General features: G+C 36.0%; 1 protein-coding gene across 1 annotated transcript in view; it reads right to left on the bottom strand.

Annotated features, from left to right (window-relative positions):
• LOC115434115 (protein kinase C epsilon type-like) overlaps window positions 1-20,327 on the bottom strand; it is a 168,258-nt gene that overhangs the window by 95,035 nt on the left and 52,896 nt on the right. Inside the window, exon 2 of the mRNA XM_030155812.1 lies at window positions 14,231-14,294. Within this exon, the coding sequence (XP_030011672.1) occupies window positions 14,231-14,294 (64 nt within the window). The remainder of the gene's footprint in view (window positions 1-14,230; window positions 14,295-20,327) is intronic.

The following is a 20,327-nucleotide window of genomic DNA, read 5'->3' on the forward strand; positions in this document are numbered from 1 at the left end:
TTTGCTGTCGGTAAACATTGGTTCCGCTGTTGTGTTTCACACAGATACTTGACGCCAGGATCGACACAAAGTTGTATGTTAGTTCCATCTTAAGTTGTTAGTAAGTTAGTAAGTTGGATCCACATTTGTTGAAGACTGCGGTGCACATATGACATGTTACTGACTTGACTTCTTCCCTAGAATTTCTGTGTTTTATGTCCTCACAGGTTTTCCCCGGATTGTCTCTGATCCTGCCGCTGTGGTCCTGCTTCTCTCCTGCCTCCATCATCATTATTCATTTATCCATATAGTTGTGATAGTGTTTATTATATAGTTACATAAATGGTAGAGGTTTCTATTTTTGGTTCTAACAGCTGCAGTGGTAGTATATCCACTGTTAGTACTTGTATTTGGAGTAGCAGTATTAACAGTCATGGGTATTTGTACTAGTTACTGGTGGGTTATACTCATTTACTCTAGTGTATAACAGTTATTGCTCGGCTTGCTATGCATCCATATGCCCCCCCACCCCCACAAAAATCTCTCTATATATATACTCCTGTTATTGTTGTTGTTATTATAAGTTATCCTTTAACTTCTGTACTTTTTATAGTTGTTGTTTCAGCATTTTCTGGAATAAAGAACAAGTTGTTTGTCATTTTCAAACATGTCTTTTTCACATTTGTACCATTTTTTAACCTATTCTAATTGCTTAATCAAATTGATTGAAGAAAATAATCAATAGATTAGTCAGTTACAAAAATAATCGATAGGTGCAGCTGTAAAATATACAATTATAGACCTATACCTCAGTAGGAAAGCGTTCAAAGAGGCTATATTACACAGAATCACAGTGGTATCCTGTTAGGAGCAGAGAAGAGCTGCTACAGGGTTTAACATGTATAAGCAGCAGTGAGTGGGAAAATATGTGTTTTTTCAGGGGCAGTGAGGCTGATAATAGGACAGTGGTGTCAAGTGTTGCAGGGCAATGTGTTCATGTGTTCACTTGTGCCTTCAGTGTGGGTCTTGTACATAGGAAATAACATGGGTGGCTATTTGATACATGCCATTTGACGGTACTATGTCATTTTAATGAGCCGTTCACATCTAATTTGTGTGTGTATGGGAAGACACTTTGATCTGTTAAGGTTAGGGTTGTGTATCGGCAAGAATCTGACAAATCACAATACTAGGATCACGATACGATATATCATGACATATCATGATACTGTTAATAGGGCAATTTTTTGTTTGTTTCTTTTTTTAAAATGATTGTTTCCTGGAAGAATTTAATTACACCAGAAATATGCACAAATACTAAACACATTTTTATTTGATCAGAACAGGATCTAATGCTATATCACAAAATGTTCCTGTGTTCAAACTTAAATTATGTTTTACAGACATTACAGTTTAAGATCCTGTTCAAACGTTCATATTCTGTTAGTTCAGAACTAACATCAGAACATTAATTTCATGCAATCCCAACAAAGGAACTACCAGCTGCCTCTCAGTCAGTAAAAAGTGCTTTTAGGATACTTCAAATAATCATTATTTAATAAAACAGAGCTAAATAATAATAAATAAAATATGAACAATAAAGAAAAACAAAAATGAACCTCCACAATATCTGCATTTGAATAAATACCTAAAAATATCAATACAGTACTTTTTAATATCGATACAGTATTGTGAAATGAAATATCGCGATATATTGCAGAACCGATGTTTTCTAACAGCCCTAGTTAAGGTGTAATAAATTAGTGTTACATAAAATGGCCACACTCTATGTTGTTGTATCAGTTTCAGGCTGTGGAGATGTGGATCTTGCCTCAGTGTAACAACACTATATGATTCAGAAAGCAGCTACGTGGTCAGAAAGCAGCTGAAACAGAGGTGATCATTGTCTGGATGTACAGGTACAAATATTAGAGTGGAGTAGTTTAGGGACTCACAAGACACATGCAGAATCAGAAGAAACTCTGAAAGGGTTACTTAGACTTTTTTATACTGATTGAATCACATACAATGGCCGAAATAGCCCAGTTGAGAGAACGTTAGACTGAAGACCTAAAGGTCCCTGGTTCTATCCCTGGTTTTGGCAGGTGATTATGCACAGGCATCTTTAAATATATGAAGTCCCTGCAGTGGGGCTTTATCCCATATATCAGGAGTGTCAAACTCATTTTAGTTCAGGGGTCACACTCAGCCCAATTTGACCTCAAGTGGGCCGGACCAGTAAAATAATAACAGCGAAAAAAGTAAAATTATATTATGATCAGGTTTACATCTACAAAGTTTCCTTAAAAATCTGAATTACAATGAACAACTTGAATTGTTTTAAGAAAAACAAGTGCAATTTTAACATTATTATGCCTCAGTTTATCAGTTTATCATTTACCCATGTGCATTACAATCACACAAAACATTTAGTAACAGGCAGAATATTGGTCAAATTGCATTTACTTTTCTTAAGACATTTCCATTTGTTCATATTTGTTCAGGTTATTCAAATTTTTTTTATATAAAAGTATAGTTTGGTAATATAAACATTTTCATGTAATTTTGCTTTTTTTACACCAAAAAAACAAAGAGAAAATTTGGAGTTGTCATTATTTATAGGTTATTTTGATAATATTTTACTGGTTCTGACCCACTTGAAATCTAACTGGACTGTATGTGTCTGTATGACGAACCTGAATTAAAATGGTTTTGACGCCATTAATATCTTGAGTAATTTTTGCATTTCACAAATTCATACCACGGGCCGGATTGGACCCTTTGACGGGCCGGATTTGGCCCCCGGGCCGCATGTTTGACACCTGTGCCATATATAGTTAAATATATATCTTATCGGCCCTTCAGGTTGTGACCAAAGGGTCGCCACTTGGATTCCCCTGACAAGCAGAAAGTTATTGTCTTATGTGCCCTTGAGCAAGCCACGTAACCCCCCCATTTACCCCCTGGGCGCTTGATATGACAAGCCTACTGCTCCTAGTCTGCAGTGTGTGGTGTGTTCTAGTGATGGGTTAAACACAGAAGGCCAATTTCAGTGTGTGGTGCATCTACATGTGTGATCTACATACCAACAAATAAAGAATCTTAATCTTAATAAAAACACCCACCTAAGGATCAATATCTTTTTATCTATCAGTATTTTAAACACTTTTTCCTCACCATCACAGTCTTTTATTGTGGTGACCTGACTGAACAGGAAGAATAAATCTGTATCAGTGTACACAAAGATTATCATTTCATTCTGTTTTTGACTTTTTTGTACTATGTGTCTTATGTAATATGGCAAAAAAAAAAAAAAAAAAAAAAAATCAACTTGGATCACATTTGGAAACATGACTTATTTAATGTCACAGATTAAAATATCACATGTGTTTGGAGGTCTTTGTAAGGTCAAGTGGACAGATTTATGTAGTTTTTCTACCAACTGGTCAGTCCTGATGAGAACTCAGACCTGGTTTTAGGGTTAGATGAGATCAATGCCTGTCCTCACACAGCCACAGAGACATGCGTGTGCGTGTTTGCGTGGGTAAAACCTAATAGGTCGATTGCAGCTCTCAGGCCTGGAAGTTCACCCATGTGTTCTCGGCAATGCAAACACATTTAAGTAATGACTGCAATTTAAGCCACATCACACACAAATGCACACATGTAGGTACATAAACATATGCGCACAAAGACAACAACTACAAGTGAAAGCAGGAAAAAAAATGTCTATTTCTAGTAACACGTCCTTGTCCTAATAACTGGTCTGTGTGCCTCTTTGTCTCTCTCGATGATGTAACCGGTCCATTAGCGAACACTCCACTTTACTAATCAATTTATCACCCTCCTCCCCCCTCTGTCAACCTCCGGTTAACTCCTGCTCTGACTTTCTCTTCTTCCATTCTGTCTCCATAACACATAATCTACTGCACACTCTGCACACTGCAGGCACATTAACACATGCAAATACACTCACATTTCTCATAAAAGCTCTGATAGAATGAAAAAAAAAAAAAAAAAGAGGTGAATTAAAAAAGCGGCTTTGTTGTTTTAGTGTAAAGTGTTTTAGTTTTTTTTTTTCCTGAAGCGTCATATCTGGCTTGGGCATGACAGAAAGAGGATGATTAAGTGGAGAAAAGACAGAGCTAAAATGAGTCCCGATCTGAACACCATTAGATATTGCTGACATGCTGGTAATGGATACAGCTTTATTGTCATTATCAAGATACTTTGCAGCAAGCTTTTATTGATCTGAGCCAATGATTTTAAGGCATCTTCACTTCACTGAGAGGTGATGTCAAACCAAAATATGACAATTTTGTAAAAGCTTATTTTACTATTTGAGTTTTAGTCAGTGTTAAAGGCTGAAGTGAAAAAAAAAAGATGAGTATGTCAGGAGATCAGTTGGTTGCTGTTCCAGCTGCAGTCTGTTTCCGTTGCCTTGCCTGTAGTTCACACCCATAGGCTGTATCAAACTACTATCAGGAAGTCTTGAGTCTGTGTCTTTGCTTTTTGGGGCCAGAAGTAACTGCATTTGAAAAAAACAAAAAGGTTAAAAAATAAGGGATGACATCTTATACAGGGGAAAAGAATGGAAAGGAAAGAATGGAATGAGAAATATACTTGTTATTTCCCTTTACCTGTATTTTGGGTTGCTGTGTATGTTTTTACTATTTCTGTCGATACTCTCCTTTACAAGTATGGTTTTGTTTTTTGTTTATTTTTCTTTACATACATAGAAGTTATGTACATGATGTAAAATGCTGATAAGATAATGATGACTGAAAAAAAATACTAAAAAAATAATTACAAAAAAGAAAAATAAAGGATGACATCCACAAGCTAGCAGAACTGCTAATTTAGCTACTAATTTAGCCGCCACAAGCTACCGAAGAAATATTATATTAAATGCCAAGTAATTTCAGACACCTGCAGAATATTTACACAAATGGTTAGATTTATTCACACTTACGTCAGCTTCATGTAACATGAAAAACACACTAATTAGCAGGAGAGGTGATTGGCTACATATGAGGTAATAATGAATAATGCTAACTTTAGCTAACATAGCTAGCATGATATTGTAATTCATTAAACTTCATTAAACATTTGAAGCCAGCATCTAGTAATCATAAGATAAGATAATGATGACTGAAAAAAAATAAATGAATAAAAACATAATTACAAAAAAGAAAAATAAGGAATGACATCCACAAGCTAGCATCACTGCTAATTTAGCTACTTATTTTGCCACCACAAGCTACTGAGGAAATATTATATTAAATGCCAAGTAATTTCAGACACTTGCTGAATATTTCCGCAAATGGTTAGATTTATTAACACTTACGTCAGCTTCATGTAACATGAAAAACACACTAATTAGCAGGTGAGGTGATTGGCTACATATGAGGCAATAATGATTAATGCTAACTTAGGTAACACAGCTAGCATGATATTGTAATTCATTAAACTTCATTAAATATTTGAAGCCAGCATCTAGTAATCGTAAGATAAGATAAGATAAGATAAGATAAGACAAGATAAGATAAGGATGACTGAAAAAAAATAAAAAAATAAAAACATAATTACAAAAAACAAAAATAAGGGATGACATCCACAAGCTAGCATCACTGCTAATTTAGCTACTTATTTAGCCACCACAAGCCACTGAGGAAATATTATATTAAATGCCAAGTAATTTCAGACACTTGCTAAATATGTACACAAATGGTTAGATTTATTAACACTTATGTCAGCTTCATGTGACATGAAAAACACACTAATTAGCAGGTGAGGTGAGTGGCTACATATGAGGCAATAATGAATAATGCTAACTTTAGCTAACATAGCTAGCATGATATTGTAATTCATTAAACTTCATTAAACATTTGAAGCCAGCATCTAGTAATCGTAAGATAAGATAAGATAAGATAAGATAAGATAAGATAAGATAAGATAAGATAAGATAAGGATGACTGAAAAAAAATAATAATAAAAACATAATTACAAAAACAAAAATAAGGGATGACATCCACAAGCTAGCATCACTGCTAATTTAGCTACTTATTTTGCCACCACAAGGTACTGAGGAAATATTATTTTAAATGCCAAGTAATTTCAGACACTTGCTAAATTTGTACACAAATGGTTAGATTTATTAACACTTATGTCAGCTTCATGTAACATGAAAAACACACTAATTAGCAGGTGAGGTGAGTGGCTACATATGAGGCAATAATGAATAATGCTAACTTTAGCTAACATAGCTAGCATGATATTGTAATTCATTAAACTTCATTAAACATTTGAAGCCAGCATCTAGTAATCATAAGTGGTTTTAAACTTAAATATCCTTATGCACTGGTGTCATTTGAAGCTGTATTTGTTGCCCCTTTATTATTCACAAGGTACGTGTTAGTGGTGGAAGAAAAAAAGCACAGATTTGTCTTCCGTTATGATGCTTCGTGTTATCCTTTTACAGTTTACTTTGTTTGTAGGGTCTTGTCTTGTCTTTAATCGGTCTGCGTGGTGTCCTCTAAAATGCTCATAACTGTTTGAGAGTCCTCCCACCAAAGAACATTTAGGCTTTACTGAATATTACAGCTAAACCCACGTATGTGCTGTAGATGAATGTTTGTGCTGAGTAACAGAGGTAGACACACAGCGAGTCTGTTCACCTGACAGGTCCGCTTGTATAAACACACGTCTGTCTGCCTGTCTGTCTGTCTGGTGACCTTGGAGGTTCCTCTGTATGCTCATGCTCTCTCCACATTTCCAAGGCTCACACAGGGTTCCACATACAGTGACAAAGCTGTGGTGTGATTACATCTGTACGTCACAGTCATCAGTGTTCTTGTTTAATTCCACCGGGCATTTTCATGCTGTTGTCAGGCCTTTTAACAGCTACAGTATGTCATTTACCAAAAAAAATAGACCTATGTAGATTTTCAATACAATTGCTTCATCATCTATGAAGTAGGGCTGCATGATACTGGAAAAAAATGACATTGCGATTTTTTTTAACTCTGCGATATATATTGCGATATGAAAAAATACTCAGCTGTGTGGTGCCAACGTAAATGGTCAAACAAATTAGTTGTGTTTCCTCTCGTGTCAACAGGTGCAAGGCACTATCGACACAGAACACGTGTTTCAGTATCATCCTTTTTGTAGCCAAAATAATTCCAGATAACTGACTTTGCTTTTCTTTTTGGCACCAAGTCTTCATTTTTTGTTTTTCTCTTGTTCGTTGCTCGTTTTTCAATGTTGTTACCAGCGACTCACTCCATGTGCAGGGGCGTGGTCTGCTTTGGCAAACTGATTAACAATGATTGTGATTGGTGGATCGCTGTGTGCCGAGTGTGTCAGGTACCCAGGTTGAAATTAGATGAGAACATGTTGAGTTCATTTGCCTCCTACATATCAGGACCTGCAATGTGATTATTGCGTACACGTACACTGTGATGACGATGCTCAAACAATATATTGTGCAGCTCTAGTATGAAGAGAGTTTTAACACTTACAAGTCCAAACACTAACTTTCGTTTTCTGTTAGTTACTGAACAACACTATATAACACAGTCGGATTAGTTATGCCATGTAAACCTCGGCCTATAAGGTATCGGTGCAACTACATGTCTTAAAATACTAAAATAAAACCAATACCTGCACCTCAGTGTCTTTGCTTTACTCTGATGCAGTCACTCTGTCACGAGAGATTAATGTGAACTAGGGATGTAACCATTTCCGGTATAACGATAAACCGCAGTAAAATTTCCGATGGTTAGTGTTACTGTTTTAATTCTAATTATCATGATAACCGTGCTCAATTACTGCACTTAGAAAACTAGAAAACTTGATATGTATATGGTCAAACAAGCTCCACTATGACCTGTCCAACTCCTTTTTTTTTCCACTCAAAAAACACTCAGGAATCGATAGGAGAATTGATAAGGAATTGGATTGGTAAACAGAATCGACCATGGCATAAATATTGATAAAATCCTACCAATTCTCACCCCTAATGCAGATATCTCTGGCCATAAGGTGCCATCTTTAATGCACATTTGTATGTTTGATGTTTACATGTTAATATTTGAATGTTTCTGCCACAGAAAGTACATTGTGCATGTTATTTTATTAGCTTTTTTTTTTTTCTTTTTTTCAAAATACAACTTGGTTACATTATTTTAGTGTGTGTATAAGTACTTTTTGAACATTTTGAGCATATTTCAACAATTCCGTGATAATAATGATAACCGTGAAAATTTTGGTCACAATAACTGTGACATGAAATTTTCATATCATTACATCCCTAATGTGAACAAATGATGTGTGGATTTGTTACTAGTATTATTTGGGCTGTCATTACCTCCACCAAGGAGGTTATGTTTTTGCCAGGGTTTGTTTGTTTGTTTGTTTGTTTGTTTGTCTGTTTGTTTGTCCGTTAGTGTGCAACATAACTCAAAAAGTTATGGACAGATTTGGATGAAATTTTCAGGGTTTGTTGGAAATGGGATAAGGAAGAAATGATTAAATTTTGGTGGTGATCGGGGGTGGGGGGGCACTGATCGTTAGTGTGCAACATAACTCAAAAAGTTCTGGACAGATTTGGATGAAATTTTCAGGGTTTGTTGGAAATGGGAAAAGGAAGAAATGATTAAATTTTGGTGGTGATCGGGGGTGGGGGGGCCCACGGGGGGGGCCACTGATCAGCCTTGGCGGAGGTCTGCGCTCTCTGAGTGCTTCTAGTTGTTTATGATATCCTGTTCATGTTTTCTTTTCTTATATTTTATTTCTCATTTAATAGGTCTCACTTATTTATTTCATTATAATTTTTTTCCCTCTTCAACTTCCTGCCCAGTTTACTCAGTTCTTGTTCTAGTTATTGTTACCATTATAATTATCACCATGGTCGTTATTGTTAGTATTGTTGATATTTTCTTGTGAGGGTCTTCGACACCTTCTTCTTCCATTTTCTCCCCCCTTCACTTTTTCCTTCTCTTCCCCCACCTTTCTTCTCCTCCCCCCTGTTCCTTCATGTCAGGTACGGCATCAAAATGTGGTTCAATGAAACTCAAAATAAAGATAGCAGACTATCCAAGTGAGCCTCATATACTTTATTTAAAAAAAAAGGCAGCCAGACTACCATTGTGCTGTTAAGATGCCGGGCAAGTTAAAAAAGAAAAAGAAGAAAAAAAAAAAACAATACAGCTGAGTGATTAGCTTTGATTAGTTTCAGTTTGAGCAAATCAGCACAAGTTTCAGAAGGGGAAAGATGTTACTGAACGTTACTGTTACTTGCTGACATCACAGTTGTTGAAGACAGAACAAAGTTTCCTGACTGTTCATGTCACTCACTCTCATTCAGCTTTTTTATCGCCAGAAGGACAAGTCTGCTTTATCTTTTCACCAAAGTTGTAAAGGCTGACACCCACTTCGACATGAAGGAACCTTTGCGGAGAGAAAAGAGGACTGCTCATTTCTGGTCAATGAGACATGTCACATCATTAAAAGCATATGATAACGTTGGAAATGGAGGATTCTGATTCCAAATTGGACCCAGTTTCACAGTTTCCATCCCCAGTAATGATGTGAGATCAGACCCTGACAAAGGCAAGGGGTGTCATTTTTTGCTGGTGTCAGAAAAAAACTGATAATTTATCACTACATCTAATGATACTAATAAGTGGATAAGTAGATAAAAAAAATCTATTTTATGTATGTGGGGTTATGAAGTTTTAATTCTTCACTAGAGCTGCAGCTAGATTATTTTCTTCAATCTAATTTGATTAAACAATTATTTGATTAGCTGAAAAAAAATACTAAATATGTGAAAAAGACAACAACTGGTCGTTCATTCCAGAACCAGATAAAAGGACCACAAAAAGTATAAAAATAAAAGGATATATAAAAAGTATCTATACAGAAATAACAACAATAACAGTATATATAAAAATACCTATTTATGAATGAATGATCATGAATACCTGTGTACTGCAGCCTTCAACACAATTGTATCTAACTTACTAACAACTTAAGATGGAATTAAAATACAACTGAAAAAAAAAAAAAAATACTACTACTACTACTACTAATAATAATAATAATAATAATCATCATCATCATAACAATAATAAAGCCAAATATATTTAATGTCTGTGTGAAACTAAGCTTAATAATTTTAACATGCAAGTGATGGTTCCAATGTAGAAAAGTGAACATATAGACATTTTCTGCCTTTTTGTCCTCGTCTATTCTTTTGTTTGTTTTGATCCTTGCGTCATGTGCATCACAATAAGCACCCGTGTGAAACACAACAGCGGAACCAATGTTTATTGGCGGCAAATTTAAGAAAACGAACCTTTGATTCTGTAATTGAACTGAATCGAATAATTTTCTTAATTGATTTGAGTCAATCAATTGATTAATAGTTCCAGCTCTATTCTTGACTTGTGTTAATTCCCATCAGACAGCCCTTCACTTCCTTAATGCTGGCGTGACAGTAGTGACCCAGTCAGTTTGAATAATATGAGAATATGTGAAGATATGGACTGTAAATTGTCTCAATAATTAAAACCCAAATCTCATTTAAGACATAACTTTTAAAGCTGGTGCCACTACTTGAAACCTTAGTATATCAGAGGACAGAGAGTTTATAAGTGAAATGAAAGGAATATAAAGAGTGAAAAAGAGGAAGAGGAAGAGGAAGTATTACTCAACATGCAAGCAGCTTTTACTTTTACTGTGAAACCACAAGCATTTTAGGCAAAACACACATACACACCTGCCAGAGAAACACTACAGTCTGATATACACATACTACTACATATTATACTATACTATACTACACTACATTAAATGTTATACTATACTATACTATACTATACTATGCTATGCTATGCTATACTATCTGTGTGAAGACAAGATAACGAGTTTATATGGTAATCTCAGCTATATGAGTGCATTTTATGTATATTTCAGGTAGGGACATATGTTTAGTACGTTGCTATATTTTCATATGAACTGCTATGTTACATCAGAGTTTGTTCCTGCAACATTTTCTTACAATATTAATGGATTAACATGATTCATTACCAAAACTGGTGGGGTATCTAGGTGAAAGGACTAAACTTTTATTACATCCAAATAAAAACTTGACAGTAGCACATGCATAAAAGTGATAAGAACCATCACTGATCAACATTGACTGAATCTGAAGTTTATCAGCGTTAATGTGCGCCACAGAACCATATTTCAGAAAAATATTAGCAACAGTGGTCAAGGAAGAGCGAAAAATATTTTTTTGATCACATCAACAACACAACTAATAATTGTCAATCAAAATATGATTTTACACATCAGTAAAATACAGTTTGTTGTAGAAATAGTTATTGCTAGTTTCACAAGTCACCAGCACTAAAATTACCATGGTGTATTTTTTCGGGAATCGTGGAAAAGTCATAAAAAAAAGATGAAAATCAGTATAAGTTTTGTGTTGCAGAATATGTAGAGGCGTTCATGTATATTCTTTCTGATACGCCGACACTTTTACAACAAACTGCACATTTATTGACTTGTAAACTGACAAAAATAAAGGGTGAAAATGGTGACAATGGTGACATAGTGCAAACAGGATCAAAAGATTTTCTGTTGTTACTTGTTTCTCACCACCGACTGTAATATAATCTCTTTCTAACATAAGGTCTCATGGGACACCATCGGAAGGGACTTCAGCTGCAGGTGATCCTTTTCTAATTAACAGCCTGGCCTGTTAGCATCATTTACTTACATTAGCTAAATGTAGCATTAATTGGGTTTTGCATTGTATGGTCCATCAAATACTCTACAGCACAGGTGTCAAACATGTGGCCTGGGGGCCAAATCTGGCCCGCCAAAGGGTCCAGTCCGGCCCTTGGGATGAATTTGTGAAATGCAAAAATTACACTAAAATAATAATCCTTTTTGTTCAGGTTCCACATTCAGACCAATTCAATCTCAAGGGGGCATGATTCAGTAAAATACTATCATAATAACAAAGAAATAATGACAACTCCAAATGTTTCTCTTTGTAAATGTAAATATTTTCATGTATTTACACTCAAACAAAGTATAATTTTGCAAAAAATGTGAATAACCTGAACAAATATGAACAACCTGAAATGTCTTAAGAGAAGTAAGTACAATTTTAACAATATTCCATCTGTTATTAAATGTTTTGTGTATTTGTAGATCCACTGTGAACTGTAAGTTGAAATGTACATGTGTAAATGATAAACTGAGGCATAATGTTGTTAAAATTACACTTATTTTTTCAGTTGGTTCATGTTATTCACATCTTTGGAAAGGATAGTTTGTAGATGTAAACCTCTTCATAATGTAAATTAACTTTTTTCACTCTAAAACACAGAGAAAAGTTTGGAGTTGACATTATTTATATATTATGTTTATTATTTTACTGGTTCAGCCCACTTCAGATCAAATTTAGCCAAATGTGGCCCCTGAACTAAAATGAGTTTGACACCTCTGCTCTACAGTTACAGTATTTTCACATTACATGGAGTTGACACTATTGTGTAGTTGGTGTTAGCTTTGCAAGTTTCACACTCACTCTTCCCCAGCTCCACCCTCTAATCCAAATATGGTCACTTCTGGCTCCAAAAACCATGATGGCAGTGATTCAAAATCCAATTTTGACTCAAAACGTTGGGTGACATCACAGTGGCTATGTCCACTTATTTTATACCTTCAATCATTTGATACTGAATTAGCATCAATCATACACTTATCAGTCATAACCTTATGTAAACCTCAAAGGTGATGTGTTGGAAACAGCAAAATGGGTAAGAGATTGTGATGGTGAAATCACTGGGTCAGAGCATCTCCAGATCTTGTTGTTCATTCCCAGTGTAGAGTGGTTAAAACCTACCAAAACTATTTAAAGAACAACAACGATCTAAGCCAATAGAGCATCTATAGGAACCTAACATTATTACCACCTGTCTAATATTGTATAGGTTCCCCTTTTTCCACATGACCCAAGGCCTAGACTCCACCAGACCTCTGAAGATGTGCTGTGGGATCTGCACCAAGATGTTAGCAGCAGATCCATGAAGTCCTGGAAGTAGAAAGGTGGACCTCCATGGATCAGATTTATTTGTCCAACACCTCCCACAGATGATCAGTGGTCCTCAGATTGGGATGTCCTTCCTTAGTCCATTTTTAGTCAGTACTATCTACTGCAGACCAGGAACACCCAACAAGACCTGCAGTTGTGGAGATGCTCTGACCCAGTCATCACCATTACAATATGGACCTGGTCAAAGTCACTCAGTTCATTATGTTGGTCATTTTGCTGCTTCCAACACATCAGCTTCAAGGACTAAATGTTTACTGTTTGCTTAATATATCCAATCCAGTGAAAGGAACCGTTATAATGAAATATTATCTTATAATATAAATAATATTATAACCACTTCTCCTGTCAGTGGTCAGAATGTTATGGCTCATCGATGCAGTTATACATTTCCTCCATGGTGGATAAACTGTAGTACTTGAAACATGCTTGCTAACTTTTTTTTAAATTTGAAAACCTGTCAACTACTCCTCTAAAAATGTCCTCTTTTTTATAATCTCCCTGTATTTATTCTTTGTTTTATTTTTTTTTGCATAAGCATGTGTAATGTTTAAAGAACCCAGAGGTAATGTAACACTATGGTTGTTTTTTAAGTGAGAAATACCGAAACTCTAAGCACCCAGTTCATATGTTAGTTTTTTGTTTTTTTTTACACTTCTGTGTGTATAAAATAAGAAATCTGAAATGGGCTCTAATAGATAACATCGGTATGAATGGTAATGCTGGAGATATTTTGTCACCCTTTTCAATAAAAACAAAATGAAAAAAAAAAAAAAAAAAGAAAGCCTGTCAACTGAGCAATATCAGCTAAAATGCACATAAAATCATCTAAATATAGCTTTTTTCTGTTTTGTCTTGATGTAAACCCCAGTGGTGATATCCAACCCAACTAAAGCACAAAGCCTGTAGTTTCATCATCAGATAATCCAAAGGAATTAAAAAAACACTAGACATGAACACATTAAAAACACTTTAGGCTGAAAGCTTCTGTTGTGATTACACAAGAGCTCTTTTGTGTCATTTAGATAGAAAACACAACAGTTTCAAACCATGTAACAGCTGTGATCTTGTGTTATTTAGATTCAGATGCTCTGACTGGATCTTTTTAACGCTTACCCTCACTGGAAGATCCTGATAGGTCGATGACAATGTACACCTTCCCTTCTGGCTCCAGGTCGATCTGCACGCAGAGGAGTCATGGGAAAAGATGACAGGAGGAGGAACAAAGGGAGAAGAATGAAAGAGAAAGAGGAGAGTTACAAACATGAAAGACGATCCCTGCTCATCTCATCTGTAGAGGCCTGTCAGGGCATAGAGCAGTGGTTCCAAACCTTTTCTGGTTCATGACCCCATTTTAACATCACAAATTTCTGGCAACCCCAGACATTCAAAACTGAGGCTTTTTTCTTGCTGAAATTTATTTGTTTTTGATCATGTAATAGTTTGCTATACTATGTTGCAAATAATCATTAATTTTAGACGACATTTAGTCTATATAATGTATATTATTGTGGACGGAGGCAGAAAAGCCAGGTGTAGATTACAGCGCAAAGTGAGAATTTTATTTTCCTTGGTCAGGATATGTACAGTCAGTCCAGCTTGGATTTACAAGGCTGACAATTAATACTGAACAAACAAGAACTCAAACTTTGAATTATGAAAGAGCTGCAGCATCTGAAACTGACCACAATGAACATTTGAAAGATAAACAGTACCACAGTGCTTCAGTTTCAGCTTCAGAGTTTTTCATGTCTTTTATGGATTGTGATTGTCTCTCTCAACTCACCATATATTTTTTATTAGTAAGTTTGTTTGTTTTTTTATAAACTACTAGAAATTTCAGGCGACCCCATTTGAAATCCAGGGGACCCCATGTGGGGTCCCCACCCCAAAGTTGAAAAACACTGGCATAGAGCATAATGAAATATTAGTAATGGGTCATAACTGCAATCTTAAACCAAAAATCCATGCAGTTTCTGGACTTAACTTTGGTTTTTATGCTTCTTTTTCATGATCCAGTAATAAGACAGAGCTGCAATGAGTATTTGTTTCCACTTTCCAATGGGTTTTATCTGGGTAAACAATTTGGTTTGTCCATACTGCAGGTTGCAAATTATGGCTGCTAAATCAATAGTAATTATTGTGGACAATACTGTGATTTGCAATTTCAATTCTACTTAAACTAGGATTAAAAAAAATAATGAGTTTAATTTTCTTGTTTTGTTTCATTTTTATTTTGTTTTCAAGTTTTACACAGTATCATCTACTTAGTGTCAAAATATCACAAGAGGTTGTTTATTTATTTATTTATTTATTTAGTCAATTTGTACAACTACAACACCCTAAATTCTCAAACATCTGGACCTTTAAATTGCAGTCTTTTGTGATTATGTAATTCCACAGACTGTTATGATTAAATCAACCGTACAGCCCTACTGGCAAATATATCCAGTTCATTTAGTTTTTGCAAAAGGTGCATGCTTTCAGTTCTTCAAATTGTCAGTTTTTGTATTGACTGAGTTGCTGATCACGTACATGTAAAATGCCTCCAGAATAAAAGTAGTTAAAGTGTAGAAAGTTTGAGTCACTAATAAAGAAAAAATAAGTCAAAAAAGTTCATATATGACTTCCTATCAGTGCTCAATAGTAACTATATTGACATCTCTAACTATTTCCACGTTATAACCCATCAAAATATACATAAATGCGACAACTCCAAACTGTGAAGAAACTTTGTAGACACTGCCCCAAGGAAGCCACATATAAAATTTGAAATTAATACAACCAGTAGTTTTGTGGGAGAAGATGTTTGAAGAAATTGCTAATGAAGACGACGACAATGATGAAGACGATGAAGATGACGCCAGACAAATTGCCTTCTCAAAAGCTCATGGCCTATGGGCCGGTGAGCTAAAAACTCAGAGTATCTAATGACTAGTGTGTCTGTCCTCAGCAGTGCAGCAGTACAACCGTGTATGTGTGTGTGTGTGTGTGTGTGCGCATGAGTGTGTGAGTGTGTAAAGGGCCTGCAGAGTGTCACTCCACAGAGGCTGTGTGCGCTCTGTCACTGAGAACAGATAAAACACAATGTCCCCCCTGTTCTCCTTCTGTCTCTGTCGCTCTCTTGCTGCTTTTTGATTGTTTTCGTGCGTCCACACCAGTCCTGATAAATGTCAGGGTTTCAGATTTCAGCTTATTATCATAAAGCTTCCCTGCCTTCAGAAAGACGTCAAAAACACTGAGGGGAAAATGCCCTTTATTCAGTTTGATGAAGTCTTTACAGTCAAATATTTCAGTTTAGATGAATAACTTAATTACCTAAATGGCCCTGTACCCCTTCTGTCTGACTTTACAGTAAATGAAACAAACTCCTCTATTTGATAAAATCTGGAATGCCCTTCTGCATTAAAATCCACAAATTACACTCATTCTTTTATCTGATATAAGCATATACAGATGGTATACAGGAATGTATGTGAAATAGTTGGTGTGTGGATGTTTCCACACCGTGTCTTGCAGGCGTCTGAGTTCAACAGTGTCATGTGCTTTCACTTCAACCTTGACACACTGTCTGTATTTGTGTGTGTGAGCTGGCAGAGCTGGCAGGTGTGGACAGGAGTCATTGGTTGCTGAAGGATCTTTATTTTGGGGCCAGCTGGTGTCACGAGGAACCTCTAAGCACACACACAGTCAAGTAAATCAGATTTTTATGGAACAATAATTTTGTTTCATTTCATCTATTAAGGTTCTGAATTTTAGGCTGCAGCATGTCCACATTTGTACATTTTTGTTTGAAGGTCAAGTTTAGCTATATAGCGCATTTAAAACAAAGCAAAGTGCTGTACAAAGACATACTAAAACTAGTAAAATAAGAATAAATATAAGATATACTAAAGCTGATCAAAACAGATACACAATAATAGGATGAATAGCATCTAAAACACAACCAGAAGACAAAACAAATAAGTCACACACTTGTATTAAAAGCTAGTGCAAATAGGTGTGTCTTTAAAAGAGATTTAAAGTGTTCAGTGGATTGTGTACATACAGTATGATCTGTTGGGGCAGAATGTGACCTGTCGCCTTTAAGGCCCATTCAAGGTCTGTGTTAAAGACACAGAAGTGTATGGACGGAGCATTCTGTACATCCCCTGCATTCATTACGTCCGTATTTCTGTCCGTTCCCTTGGAGCTTGCAGATGCGAACTTTTCAAAGAGCGACTGTGTGAGTCAGTGAAAAACTACCAATATATTTATGACAACTACCCTTCTCAATATCCACATTAGTAAAACCTCCTCTGTCATGTGTTTGTTATTACTGACTTTGTTCTTCCCAAAAAACTTTACTCTTCTTTGTGGTATTTGGCCAGTATGTTAATTCACAGCAGCGCCCTCTGGTGGATTGATCGACACATGCTCATTCCAACGCAATGAACGCATCTGAGTATTAAGACAGAGACTCTGGACACTGTTTGAAATGTACGTACCTATTTGCATACATAAAGCAAGCATGAATGGGCCAGTAGCCTTCAGACTGGTTTTTAGTACATCTAAAATCAGGCGATTTGAGGATGGAGTTTCTCTAGCTGGAATGCGCACAGTTAAAGCTCTGAAAGGTACGGGGGTGCAAAACCATTCAGGCATTTAAAAACATACAATGAAATGTTAAACTGGATCCTGTAAGTGACAGGAAGTCAGTTTAAACCACATACTGGAACTGCTGTGTTTACAGCTACTTTCCACACAACTCCGCCGTTTGAAGATCCCTATAACAGAAACCTCTGGAACCACAGCCGACCCTGGTTTAGTTTGGAATCTCCAGGAATACACTGCAGTCTGAGCAACAGAGAATGTTTGAAAGGCTGAGTGTGTTTGCGTGCACACTATCATCTATTCCACTATTATTGCAAATATGACAGTATTCTGCATTTGATAGATATCGTGTTCAGTGACAGACTGATACCACCTAAATGCACCGCTGAACCACACAGGAAATCAGTCCTACCCATGGTGCCTTCAGGCTGAAGAATTCCACCATAGAACCACATAACTATAACTGCACACACCAGTTTTTTCCACATTTATTCATGTATATTTCTTTTACTTATGTTGACAATATTTGTCTAGTACATATTGCACAACTTTGCTGTTATGATTGCTTTTTAAAAGAGTGTATTAATATGCATATTTAGGTGTGTACACATATGTGTGTGTGTGTGTGTGTGTGTGTGTGTCTGTGTGTGGATGTATTTAGAACTTTATATTACATACTGTTTTGTAATATTGATCATTTCTTTGCACTACTTTTTCTTAACTGTAACACATCAATTTCTTCTTGGATTCATAAATTATTTTGAGTTTGGAAATCAAATTTGGAAATACTCAGTTACTCTTTTATCTAAATGGAACATTTTCCAATTAAGACATGTGGAATATGCCAATATTATTCTGGTTTCATAATGATTCACTGTACATGTTTACAGTGCATTGGACAGATGAATGTAAATGGTGTGTTTTGCTAACAGTGACACACACCCACTGTAAACACTGGAGATGGATACTCCAGAGAAAAACGCACATTTCTGCTCAGAAGGAAAAACAGACCTACTGCTAAACATTATAACATAGAATTTCACCAGGCTGACAGATATTAAAAAGCTGACCTCTTCCAGAAGGTGTTTGAAGGAACACAAGAGGGAGTTCACACTGTGGAACGTCTGCCACTAATGGAAAACAGTATTTTTAACATTATCAGAGAAAGTATGACTGCATGTAAACATGAATATCAGTCAAGTGTTCATTTTCAGTGGCCATATGAAGAGGTTTAAAGGAATAAGGGAAACAACAGGAATATTTTGTGCATGCAAAGGTTCCATTGATACAATTACCAGTATTTGCTTTCAATCCCTAGTCATGCTTTCCACATTCACTCCAATGTGTTATTCTTAAATGCCATCATCTTTTTCTACCAGGTATTCAACATTCATATCAAACTGCAGGCACTTTAGACCTTGTAGTTTCTGTAAAGCAGCTGTCATGCAGTTAAATTGTGCATTTGATAATACTAACTCATAGTATGTTTCTAGTACGTTTATACAACCATGCGGATTCCCAGTGTGTGTGTGTGTGTGTGTGTGTGTGTGTGTGTGTGTGTGTGAATGGTCATGTGATGCCCATTTCAGGCTTGTTAGAATGGGCAGGGATGTGAAATCGCTAGAACAGTTGACTGACTGGAGATGATCTTCATTTTAAAACACTGACACTCATAGTATCGTAAATAAGTACAACTGTTTTTAGGAGAAACTAAATGACTACTGAACTGAACATCCAATGGATATTTTGTGAAACATCCCATTGGCGACAAACTGATCAAAGCTTTATGCAGTTACTGAGGTACGTTAAAGTTCTCTTTAAATTTAGATATTTAATTTTATGCTTCACAACATCTAAACTAATTAGACTCTGAAAAATGACCATACCATTGTAATAAATAATCACGATGTTAGTTTCAGTCAGAATTACTGATGAGCATCTGAGAGCTGCATCAGTGTGTCCAAGACACACTTGAAGACACACACTTTATAGATGCATTAGGACCAAGGAGGCAGGATGGAGGGAAACCTGCTCAATTGAATTAAAGCCTGCAATTTAATTTACCACCATGTGCATTTGGGTGTGTGTGTGTGTGTGTGTGTGTGTGTGTGTGTGTCCCTCTATTTCTACATACATACATTATGCGGACGTACATCTCTGATGATCATAAAATAATATATAATGTCAAATGTGAAGGTTAGAATTTGTTTTATAGAAGAGTTGGGTTAAGGATGGGCTACGTCTGAGGGAAATCAATGCAACGTCTGATAAACACACGTACATGTGTGTGTGTGTGTGTGTGTGTGTGTGTGCGTGTGTTTTTGTGTATATATTTCTATCTATGTGCACATGGTTTGTTCTTATGTTCTTATTAACACGGTTTAATCAAATCAGTTTGTGTGTTAAATGCGTCTCCATCGGTTTAGGGGACACTGCATTCATTTCCTCTGACCTTAACCAAATGTCCCCATATGTGAGTGTGTAAGCAGATTTATGTCTCCATTATATAAGTAACACTCAAACACACACGTGACCACACAGTGCTGTAGTGAGGACCATGTGGTGTTTGACATAGCCGAACCTGGATCTGCAAATAAATCTGCTCAAACAAATGATGCAG

Source organism: Sphaeramia orbicularis, chromosome 15 (genome assembly GCF_902148855.1).
Source record: "Sphaeramia orbicularis chromosome 15, fSphaOr1.1, whole genome shotgun sequence".
Lineage (NCBI taxonomy): Eukaryota > Metazoa > Chordata > Actinopteri > Kurtiformes > Apogonidae > Sphaeramia > Sphaeramia orbicularis.